The 12,745-nt window shown below is 40.2% G+C and overlaps 1 protein-coding gene across 7 annotated transcripts in view; it reads right to left on the bottom strand.

Moving 5' to 3' along the window:
- LOC120416854 (transcription factor collier) overlaps nucleotides 1-12,745 on the bottom strand; it is a 73,467-nt gene that overhangs the window by 49,648 nt on the left and 11,074 nt on the right. For 4 of the 7 annotated variants that reach the window (XM_039578747.2, XM_039578749.2, XM_039578744.2 and 1 more), the window contains exons 2-4: nucleotides 10,761-10,917; nucleotides 10,575-10,638; nucleotides 6,622-6,677 (exon numbers count right to left, since the gene is read on the bottom strand). In XM_039578747.2, the coding sequence (XP_039434681.1) occupies nucleotides 6,622-6,677; nucleotides 10,575-10,638; nucleotides 10,761-10,917 (277 nt within the window). The remainder of the gene's footprint in view (nucleotides 1-6,621; nucleotides 6,678-10,574; nucleotides 10,639-10,760; nucleotides 10,918-12,745) is intronic. The other 3 variants (XM_039578751.2, XM_039578746.2, XM_039578750.2) reach the window with 1 other exon arrangement.

Raw genomic sequence — 12,745 nt, 5'->3', positions numbered from 1 at the left:
CCCTTGAACTTTTTACTCTCGATTGTTGTTGCAAAAGGGGTGATTTGAATTACGTTTGGTAGCTGAAAAGGTATCGAATATCCTATTAAAATGCAGCCTTTTTGTAACAAGTTCACTAAGGGGGTTCCGAACCAAGGCAGTGTTATTGTAAAGGGTGCAAATCGAGAATCCAAGGGGTAATTTATCACGTTGAAGTGCGCAGAAACAACATGGTCCAGAATTATTGCCAGTACTCCCTGTCAAATTAACAATTATTGGTCGGTGTGATGTGGAGGGAGTCGTCCTCAGCTGGACTCCGGCCGCTTACAGGGATCATTTATTCCAATTATTTCTAATCGAATTGCTTTCAATTTGTAGCACCACGTGTACAACGAGCCGTCTTTATTGCTAATTTATGCTGGGCGGTGGGGAGTGTGACAAACGCTGTCAAATTTGTAAGAGCGGTGCGCCTTTCGTTAGGCAACAGTTCGAGCACACGTCAAATTTTTGTAACGAACCTGAGGAAACAAGTTTCGAAGCAAAAATGACGTCAAAACTTTGTAACTAAACGAAAAAAAAGTCGAAACTGTTCAACGACCTTTCCGAAGCTAGCTAAAAAAAACCTCCGATGACATCACCAAGGTTAGATCGCAATCCACCAACTGTTACCATTTTTATCCCAGTTATTGCACCTTGACTGCGGCGTATGCTCACACACACAAAGGATGGCAAGATTAGAACCCAATTTATTATCCCTCTCTCACTCCAAACACTGACTAACTACCAAGCAAGTCGCCGTTATCCTTTTTCGGTCCTGCCACCGCAGCCACTCGAATTGAATATTTTGACCCGGGATGATACCCAGGGATTGTCTGGTCGGAGGCGACGAGGGTCGACCATCTTCCTCCTCAGGCATAATTTTGGCAAGATTTTTAAGACCAACAAGCGCGTTATCCGGCCGGATTTGGAGCGGCGATCCGGCCTAATAGATATCCCGCCAGTTCCTTTTGGAACGGTAGCGAGGGTGGCGTCGAGTGGGCTTTAGGATAGGTTAGGGATCTTCCACCCGGGGTTACAACCCATAGGGATGAACCCGGGTTAGGCTGGGATGATGCATGTGTTACGTCGTAATCTGTTATTTGAATTTAATTGATTTACAGATGTGCGGATTTTTGTTCTGTTTTGGTTAAGGGATAATGGGAGGATTGGAAATAATTTAGAGGATTTAGGGAGATTACGAGAACATGACAAAGTACAATAACTTGCCATAGATCATGTTTGGTAAATCTTAGTTTTTTTTTAGTTCAAAATGGTAATTCTTAAGGGGTTACATACATGTAAATCGGCAAAAATGTCAGAGGTTGGTTTTAGCACACACAAAAGCTTTTTTCAAAATCTGTTTTCAGGGCATTACAATATACATTTTCATCTATTAACAAAACAAATTTGAAGACATTTGGTTGTATCATTGCCGAGATATAGCTATTTGAAGTAAGCAGTTTCAAAAAACGAGTGCCACGATATCTCAACATTGCTTCGACCAAATTGGCTCAAAATTTTGGTGAATACTCGTCAAACCGGTCTCGTGTGCATGACGAAGGGCGATTTTCAAAAAGTTTATTAAAAAAAAGGTTGAAAATATTTTTCTTTTTTTTCATATAAAAAATCGCAAGTTTTTGATTTTTGTATTTTTTGAAAATTTAAAAATTTCGAAATCGGGCTTCGTCATGCACACGGGATATGTCTTGAGAGTCTTCACCCAAAATTTCAGCCAATTTGGTCCGTCCCATCTCGAGATATCGTGGCACCCGTAAATCAACTCAGTGTTTTGAGAAAAACTAACTTAATCCACCTATGTGGTTGATGCCTTCCTCACTTTTTACCAACAATGGGTAATATGAGTGGTTTGGACACATATTTCAGCTATTTTTTTAGGTCCAGAAAAATAAGTACACAGATATAACTTAAGTTGTCATAACTCGAGACAGGGTTGCCAGATTTTCAATTTTGTGGACTCGTTGAAAAGGTCTCTTGATTATCTAACCAACGATGGGTCGGATGATGGTTCCGGACATCGCTGTGTGCGCCTTGGGTCAGCGGTATTAAAAAACACCCAAAAAGCAAAAACTGAAAATTTGGTTTATTGGACCTTTTCAAAAAAAACTCCAGATAAATATCAATTAAGTGGTCATAACTCGAGACAGGGTTGCCAGATCTTCATTATATGGACTCGTTGGAAAGGTCTCTCGATTACCTAACCAACGATGGGTCGGATGATGGATCCGGACATCGTTTACATGCATTTAAGTGAGATCCGGCTTCAAAAAGGTACATAAATATCACTTAAGTGGTCATAACTCAAGACAGGGTTGCCAGATCTTCAATGTTTTGGACTCGTTGGAAAGGTTTTTTGATAACCTAACCAACGATGGGTCGGATGGTGGATCCGGACATAGTTTACATACATTTAAGTGAGATCCGGCTTCCAAAAAGTACATAAATATCACTTAAGTGGCCATATCTCGAGACAGGGTTGTCAGATCTTCAATGTTTTGGACTCGTTAGAAAGGTTTTTCGATTACCTAACGAACGATTGGTCAGATGATTGATCCGAACATCGTTTACATACATTTAAGTGGGATCCGGCTTCAAAAAAGTGCATCAATATCACTTAAGTGGACATATCTCGAGACAGGGTTGCCAGATCTTCAATGTTTTGGACTCGTTGGTTAGGTTTTTTAATAACCTAACCAACGATTGGTTGGATGGTGGATCCGGACATAGTTTACATACATTTAAGTGAGATCCGGCTTCCAAAAAGTACATAAATATCACTTAAGTGGCCATATCTCGAGACAGGGTTGCCAGATCTTCAATGTTTTGGACTCGTTGGAAAGTTTTTTTGATAACCTAACCAACGATGGGTCGGATGGTGGATCCGGACATAGTTTACATACATTTAAGTGAGATCCGGCTTCCAAAAAGTACATAAATATCACTTAAGTGGCCATATCTCGAGACAGGGTTGCCAGATCTTCAATGTTTTGGACTCGTTGGAAAGGTTTTTTGATAACCTAACCAACGATTGGTTGGATGGTGGATCCGGACATAGTTTACATACATTTAAGTGAGATCCGGCTTCCAAAAAGTACATAAATATCACTTAAGTGGCCATATCTCGAGACAGGGTTGCCAGATCTTCAATGTTTTGGACTCGTTGGAAAGGTCTTTCGATTACCTAACCAGCAATGGGTCGTATGATGGATCCGGACTTCGTTTACATACATTTAAGTGAGATTCGGCTTTAAAAAAGTACATAAATATCACTTAAGTGGCCATATCTCGAGACAGGGTTGCCAGATCTTCAATGTTTTGGATTCGTTGGAAAGGTCTTTTGATTACCTAACCAACGATGGGTCGGATGATGGATCCGGACATAGTTTACATACATTTAAGTGAGATCCGGCTTCCAAAAAGTACATAAATATCACTTAAGTGGCCATATCTCGAGACAGGGTTGCCAGATCTTCAATGTTTTGGACTCGTTGGTTAGGTTTTTTAATAACCTAACCAACGATTGGTTGGATGGTGGATCCGGACATAGTTTACATACATTTAAGTGAGATCCGGCTTCAAAAAAGTGCATCAATATCACTTAAGTGGCCATATCTCGAGACAGGGTTGCCAGATCTTCAATGTTTTGGATTCGTTAGAAAGGTTTTTCGATTACCTAACCAACGATTGGTCAGATGATTGATCCGGACATCGTTTACATACATTTAAGTGGGATCCGGCTTCCAAAAAGTACATAAATATCACTTAAGTGGCCATATCTCGAGACAGGGTTGCCAGATCTTCAATGTTTTGGACTCGTTGGAAAGGTTTTTTGATAACCTAACCAACGATTGGTTGGATGGTGGATCCGGACATAGTTTACATACATTTAAGTGAGATCCGGCTTCCAAAAAGTACATAAATATCACTTAAGTGGCCATATCTCGAGACAGGGTTGCCAGATCTTCAATGTTTTGGACTCGTTGGAAAGGTCTTTCGATTACCTAACCAGCAATGGGTCGTATGATGGATCCGGACTTCGTTTACATACATTTAAGTGAGATTCGGCTTTAAAAAAGTACATAAATATCACTTAAGTGGCCATATCTCGAGACAGGGTTGCCAGATCTTCAATGTTTTGGATTCGTTGGAAAGGTCTTTTGATTACCTAACCAACGATGGGTCGGATGATGGATCCGGACATAGTTTACATACATTTAAGTGAGATCCGGCTTCAAAAAAGTACATAAATATCACTTAAGTGGCCATATCTCGAGACAGGGTTGCCAGATCTTCAATGTTTTGGACTCGTTGGAAAGGTCTTTTGATTACCTAACCAACGATGGGTTGGATGATGGATCCGGACATAGTTTTCATGTATATAAGTGAGATCCGGATAAATGTGAAAACACATTTTTATATATAACTTTTGAACTACTTATCGAAACTTCAAACAATTCAATAGCGATGTATGGGACCCTAAACCAAGTCGAATGCAACCGGTTTGATCAAAATTGGTCCAGCCAGTGCTGAGAAAACTTGGCAAGAATTTTTAACACATACATACATACACACACACACACATACACACACACACATACACACACACACACAGACATTTGTTCAGTTTTCGATTCTGAGTCGATAGGTATACATGAATATAGGTCTACGAGCTGTATTTCAAAAGTTCATTTTTCGAGCAGGATTATAGCCTTACCTCAGTGAGGAAGGCAAAACGCTTACAAAGTTTGACAGTTTGCTTTGCGCATGGCAATATTTTGAGCTTAAATCGTCTCTAACTCAGTCCAAGCATAAAATATCTTCATAAAACTTTCCGGAGTGATTGAAATTCATCTTTTAAGTGGATTTAATAAATTTTCGATTATATGAAATTTTGTGATTTTCTACATGTATGTAACCCCTTAATAGATTCAAGCTTATTTAGATTTTTAATAATAATTTATGGTGAATTATGAGTTTTTACGATTAGATTTACAAAAAATGTATCAATGATAAAAATATTAAAATATTAAATATTAAAAGTTGTATTACATATATAAAGTCAGTCCTATTCAGAATGTTTCATTTAAACGTTGGATTTTGTACAAGATGCATAAAAAAGTAACAATATTTTATTTTGTATTCAATATTCCGTAGGTCAACAGTATTGCAAACTAGGTGTTTCAAATATTTTATTAAATGAAAAATAATTCAATAATGATGATCGTTGTGGTTTGTTCTTGTATGTTGAGATCGAGGTTGAGATGAAAATAAGGTAAACCGATTTATACCCATTCTAACTTTCAATTATTCTTTTAAAACCAACTTGATTCAGATAATGCCATATTGCAGGTACTTCATCAAACTCACTTGAAATTTTCACCACTTGTCGCATCATAAATCGTAAATAATGAACTACCCGTACACGAAAATTGCATTCTAATCAAAACAACCATTGTAGTTCCACAACCCCCTCCAAAAACCCCGAACGCTCGAGTGCCCTTTCGCAACTCCCAAAAACTAACAAAACGTATCAAATGAGGCGTTAATTTTTGATTTGATTCACTTGTTTCCTTCGCGTTCGAAACAACTGTCAAGCCACAACACTAACTGCACTGCTCGGCGTTGTTGCCATATGGTTTGTTTTGGTCCCGCACGGAGAGTGAAATGTCAAATTTAAAATAGGGTGCATCGAATGAATTACGGCACGCACTGCTAACGAACCTCCAAATGGCCTACTCCGATGCTGAGTGGGACGGAAGGAGAAATGTCATGATGAACTTGGGTCGTTTGGCCCTTTTTGCGAGCAAGAGGTGCAGAATGGCCTTAATTGATTATGTTTTTTTGTTGCTTCTGTGTCCCACAGTGTCACTGTACCGCGACTGGACAAATAATCTTTGGGTTGTTTGCGAAAGGATATCCCCGTTTGCTTGGACAAGTAAAGTTGTTAGCTTTTATGGCCACATTGTCCGAATCGGATTGAATCACGGGATTTATGGCAGGTCCCGGCAAATAAAAGAGCAAAAGGCAGAGGGGGAACGTGCCACATCGAAGTTCGGAATCGGCATCGATACCCTACCCTTAGCTGCTGTTTGTTCAAGTCGATCTACTCTTCCGTCAGGGTGGTGGTAAATTGCTTAGGAAAGTGTAAATAATTTACTCGATCGGAAATGTTTATGGACATGAGCTTAGAAGTTCATTAAATATTAAGAGGGGCACACCGTGCAAGGTTGAAGGAAGAATGCAGTTGCAACCCTTTCGGAACTTTGGAATGCCATTCCGGAAAGGGGTGAGTTTAGCACTTTTCAGTGTATTTGGCACACACGGTAGATGCTAAATTAATCGAGTTAAAGCAATCGATACGGTGTAAGTCTGCGAACAATCGCAAAGTCCGTGGGTTTATTGTTGACCTCGACTGCTAAACCCACCGTGTGGCATCCCAATAAAAACTGTCTTTATTGCAGTGCAGTCTGTTGCAATTTAACCAGTTATTTTACGGGCTTTCTTCAATTATTCACACCTCGTATGGTGTGGCCAGGTCCAGGTTGGTCCGGATATCGCACCGGTGACAGTTTTATGCGGACTTACCTGTTTCGTAACGGAATCGATGAGCCGCACAAAGATGTCCTGCTCCTGGCGGGCACCTGTAAGAGAGAGAGGGAAAAATTTCTTTAAAATTGCCACTTAGTCGAGCTCGGGATCGTTTGCAAATTCAATATCCAGAACAAAAACTATTAAACCTATTGCATCTGCCGGCTGTGCCGGCTCCTCCAAAGCTAGATTTAACACTTTCGATAAATAATTGAAAACGGCTAGAGTGGCCAGCCCCTTGGAGGAACAACAATCACAACACACTTAATTTTAATTGGATAAATTAAGAAGATAAAAAAGTTGGCCTTCTCTGCGAAGCAGAGTCTTGTGCGTCGTCTAAGCTACCAACCAAACTGAAAAGTGAAAGTGTGGCTTGGTCGGTGGCCCCTGTGGGATCTGGGGAGTTCCGAACCCAACGTCCCCGAAATCTTATTTGTCTAATGTCCCCCCTCTCCCAAGCCATATGGCCACAGGACGTAAGAGACCTGCAGGGCAAGACAAAAGAAAACGGCCTCAAACGCAACAACAAACACAACGATTATTAAATTTTCCTTTGGACGCGTATGAGCCATGGCCGGAACATCGGACGGAAGCGGTTTCCTTGGTCCACAAGATCCGGCGAATGGTCGCAAAGTTTGGGAAAGTTGGGTGCAGTTTGGGGATGGGGGGAGGGTGAAAAGTTCTTTCAGAGGGGAGATAAACTTTGACCATACGGTGGATAGGGTATGTCTTCTTGACCAAAGCGATACAGCAGGCAGATTAGCTGGAACTCTTTGCGACCCATAGAAGCATTAGTTAAAATTTTGATAGCTAGAAATTTAATTTACCTCTAGTATAGGAAAAAAAAATATGAGCTAAGGCCCAGAATTATGCACAGATATTTGAAATTTTTCAAGATTTTGATGTGTTTTTTAATCGAAACCCTGTACTGCCCAATTTTTTTTGGAATTTTTTTATTTTTCCCTTGTTGAGGAGGTCATTTTGAGCAACTTTTGTTCTACGAAAAACTTTACTTCTCTTGTTTGATGTTTTTCTTGTTTTATTTTTAGTATTTTAATTTGCATTTATCTTGCTTAGTTTATGTTTGTTTTTGGTAGTATTTGGCCTATTCTACCATCTAATATAATTACATTTTGCCTATCTATTTTTTTCACGTTTTTACAGTCACTTTTTCCATTTTTTTTGCATGTTTTTCACTTTTTCTGCTATAGAATGGCACCACCATCATTTAAATTGCAAAAAAAAATGCGTAGAGGCATAGTCTGGGACACTACACAAATTACTGCATACTTCTTTTTACTGAAAATATAGGAAATGTTAGTAAAAAACACAGCCCAAGTTGACCCCTAAAAAAATTACATTTTTAAAACCATTGGCAAAGTCACATAAAACAAGTTGAACTTTCAACCCTGAAATTTCCCCTAAAATTTTAAGAGTTCTTCTTTACAATGCTTTTTTAAGATCAAAATCGGTTGAAAAATTGATTTTTAGCGATTTTTTAAATCGAAGCCCGTTTAAAGGCGGAGTTAGATTGTAGAGGGTTAAACTTAAATTACCAAAATTAGCTTCTGTGTTCAAAAAACGTTCAACTTTAAAATTATTAGACAAAGGTGAATTGGAATTGTTTAACAACTTGCTATTTTATTTATTTCAATTCTCGCTTACTTTTTATAAGTTCATATGTACATAAGACCAGTTATTTTTATTTAAATTTTGGTTTGTTTATACATTCTGTTTAAATAAAATTCAAAACCCCTCTTAGTGGAATATTTATCAAATAATACAAATATACTTATCTTAATTTCACAATAAAATTAAGGAAGTTTTGCTTTGCTTATTATCTATTTTTTTTTATTTTAAGTTAACTGAAAAATCTTCACTGCCAAGTTAAGTATAATTAGTATTTTTCATATTGTAATTAATCTGTATGCTTATAATGCCCGTTTCACAATACATTTGAAAAACTAGTTTCGTTTCAAACGTTTTTAAATTAATTTGAACATCATAAAGGCGAAATTTCCCTTAAAAGTTTAACTCAACATTCAAAATCAATATTAATAACTGCTGATTTTAAATCATGCACACTAAGGTTTGATTTTTCTGAAGCTTCACTTCACTTTCCATAAGTAATTATATATTAAGGAGGTTTTAGATTATGACAAACAAACTCACAATTTTTGACAGTTTGCCAGTTTGCCAGCATTGTTTGTTTGCAGAAACGTCAGCCTGCATACATTTTGCTTTGTTTGCAAGTTTGCCGCAGAAACATGTGCGAGTTTGGCAAACTGTCAAACACGAAAAAGTGCGAGTTTGGTTGTTTGTTTGTCATCAGAGAAAACATCACCTACCCAAGAGAATTTCGAATATTGAGGTTCTTTTGAAATTCCTTTCGAGATCGGGATTCTTTTCAACAATCAGACCAAATGATTTTCAATACTGTACAGATTTTTGCCTTGAAAAAAAGTTAAATGCCAAAAGAAAGTTCAATTTAACATTGGCATATTGCGCGTATTCCCGAAAAGGACACGTGGCATACCAGCCTCGAAACGACGCGCCGCACTTTCGGCAAATGCGCGCTGTCAAATCCCATACTGTGCGTTTTGTTTTTGTTGATCTTCTTCTTCGAATTGCATGGCATTGTTGCCGGGAATATTTATTATTGGCCGAAAAGTGCAGAAAATCGCAGGCAACAGTGTCTGCGGCACATTTTGAAATGCTGCGCGGCGTGTACCTTCGAGAGAAACGGACAATATCTTTTGGAAAAAGAAACTAAGATTTTTGGTCAGAATTGATTGATTCCATGAACAAATAAAAAAATGCAAATCAATCTCAGAAGTATTCATTTCTGATTATTTTGATGTAAAAAAAAGTTTTTGAAGGTTAGGTGGGGTCCAAAAGAGTTAAGTTCTAAACAATGCCAGAAGAAAAATGGCCTCCCGTTTTTCGGGCCCTAAGAGTGACCACACGAAAGGAGCAGCAAACCCACCGCAGGAGTAATTATTTTGGTGTGATTTATTATGAAAATATCGCCCATCTTTTCACCCAAATCCAACCACCATTGGCGACCATGTGCTTCACAACAAAATATGCCCATAATGCTGGGTTATTAAACTTTAATTTTAGTGGACATTGGCGAGCACAAAAGGGACTCCCTATCTCTGGAAGGGGTTGGATTTTATTATAAAATTTATCGCCAACTGGACGCTGGGTTGAGCAAAATAAAGAGACACTTTTTGTTTTGAGGACTCTCTCCGGTTCTCGACTGGTGCAGTTGGATGGGCGATGCATTGGACGGTACACCAGACATTGTGAGCGGTATTCATTGGGGACTTTTTAAAGTGCTATAATTTTCATAATCTCACATTATAAGCTGGTCGCACACGTGTGTGTATATCTGTGTGTGGCGAGCTGGTTGCTCCAGGTTTAGTGTCGCAATGTCCAGAAAGTGTCCAACAGGACTGCGAAGAAGCCTTAAGTTGGCTTTAAGCATATCATTAGTGCTAGATTTGCTGCAAAATTATGCAACTGCATGTATGTCAGGTTTTTTTTTACCCTGAAAAAAGCGTTGCCGACAAAACACAGCTTCCACCGTGAAACTGAACGATTTGAGCAGTTTGCACATGGTAATCCATCACAAATATGCAAATTTAACTGCTTTGCATTAGCACACTTGAAGCTGAGGACGAAAACTTGGTGCTTGCTTGGTACTTTGACATAAACTCACAATACATTCATACATACACCTTATTTGCATAAATTATGCAAGACAAACCGGGTTGATAATTAAAACTTTTTTGCACGGTTACCTTTCTAAGTGTTGTTAGGGTATAACATTTTCAGATATTCTATTGGCCTGATTATGTTTAGATTTCAGATTTTAGAGATTTAGTTATTAAAATTTTGAATTTGAAACTAAATAAGTTCAAGATAACCAAGATACAACAACTCACCATTCGCGTATAACAGCTGTAACCGGTACTGGATTCCGTTGTTAGTCTTTTGTCCATCCGATTCCTGTAGAAATGAGAAAAATATCAATCGTTAACATCAACTCAAATTCCCCAACATTTAAAACCACCATGCGACTCCACCAACAAACTATTGCTGCTGAAGTCACCGTTGGTTCTTCCACTCGCTACCTGGTCCTTCTCGATGAACCCGATGAAGGCCGTCCGCTCGATCTCAATGGGCTGGCCGGCCCGGTCGTACAGCGCCACCACAAAGTGGAAAAAGTTGGACTTTCTCAGGTTGCTCGGAGGCTGCTTCTCAAAGTGGGCCCGCCCGATGCCCAAGCTGCAAGAGAACCAGAAGAATCAGATTAGCGCGGATGGGGGGTGGACATTCATTGATAGACTTTAATTGAGCCCCAAAAAGTGCACACGTCGTAAAATGTTATTGGACGAAATCGGCGATGGCCTGCGGCGTCCGATTCAGCCGGTGGCCAAAACCGTTTCCACCAGCGATGGTTCGGCAGTGTTGCCAGCTTAAAATTATGTTGCTCTGTGTGTGTATCGGCGATATTCTAAAGGTGGTCCCCGGGGAGTGCCTCGACACACTGGCAGCAACACGGAACTGTCTGCGAGATTGTCCCCGCCACCGTTGCGTTGTTGTTCCGGGGGCTTGAATCGGGTTGCAACGGTCGGGCATATTAAATTCATGACACTGCTGCAACCGGCCACTGTACCCTTTATCGACGGACAATTATAGCCGTTTAAGATAGTCGCAGTCGCAGTCGAAAACGGCACACGGCCATCGGAACAGATGAGTGCCTCGGAGCGTTCGGCCGTTTGGAATATGGACGACCACCTCCGGCGAACCTAATCCGATAAGAAGGCCATCTCGAAAACGCAGTGCAATTCGAGCCCCGGACTCAAGGTCGAAGTCGGCGACGACGACCAAGAGCGAGCGATATTAGACGGTGCTGGAAATGGTGGTTCAGAACATACTACTGACAGCGTGACGTCATCGGGCCTGCTGGCCGGACCGTTGGGCGGCCACATGGCCACCACAGAGCAGGAACGCAGGCCGCAGACGAGCGATGGCCTACATTTATTATAAATGGTGTGCGTGTGTTATCTCTTAAATTAGTGGTCAGCAGTTCGCTGTTGGGCTATCGGAAGGAATGCTGCGTCGTCGAGGACGGAACTTGATCTGTTGAATGTTCTGTGTGAGATTGGAGAACAAATGTTGTGGTAGGTGATGATGGTTGTAGGTTGTTCAGAACAATTAGCTCGATAGCTTTACAAAGTTGTTGTTCTTTGAAATGTATGCTTTTTATAGAATTGATTACTTCAACTGAGGCAATTTTAATTATCAATATGGGTGTCATGTTTTTCAAACAGTTTAACGTCCAATAAACCACTTTCAATTGGCCCCTAGACAGACACAAATCATGTTTCATGCAATGATATGTTCGCCTCATTAGCCTCGATTTTAATTAGTGCCCGCGAGTTGCGATTTTAATTTCCCTCAAATGCCCCATCCAAAACCACCAGTTTGACCAGGTAGTGGATGATAGTTGTGTACAACCAAATCAAATCACGTGCCACCCAAATTCGCGCTAATTCAACCCGTTCCCACAGTTTCGAAACTCAATCGGCACCAGCTGTCAATCGTGGCGCCAATTAATGTCGCGAAACGCGCATCACTTTAACCGAATTACGACGAGCCGCGCGCGGCTGGCCACACTGCCCTGGGTTGGGTCGAATCGGATTTCGGATTTGATTAGTTTCGATTCGAGAGCGAGCGCAGCTCGTACATCACTTCAAACGAGTTCGGTTTGCAGCCTCGTTGAACTCTTTGAAGTCAACAATACCCCGGTGAGCAATTAGGATCCGAAACCCTTTTTGTGGGACTCTTCGTAAGACGGACGGAGTCGACTACTACTCCCTGAAGATTGATTTCTTCGAGTGGATCCCACATGGGGAGTACCGAGACTGAGTTTGCCTCTATAATTGAATTATTCAAAGGGGAGGCCCTCCCTCTGGTTGCAGAAACGCACAGAAAAAAAATTTTGAATTTTACATACTACAGCATTACGTGCAATGCCACGTTAAGTTGTAGCTGTGCAGTGCTGCCAGCGTTTGAATGCTTTATGACTTCTTGTTATTTTTAGGCCAAG

The sequence above is a fragment of the Culex pipiens genome, chromosome 2 (genome assembly GCF_016801865.2).
Source record: "Culex pipiens pallens isolate TS chromosome 2, TS_CPP_V2, whole genome shotgun sequence".
Taxonomy (NCBI): Eukaryota; Metazoa; Arthropoda; class Insecta; order Diptera; family Culicidae; genus Culex; species Culex pipiens.
The sequence above is the reverse complement of the archived record's forward strand: the minus strand, read 5'-3'. Positions and strand labels throughout refer to the sequence as shown.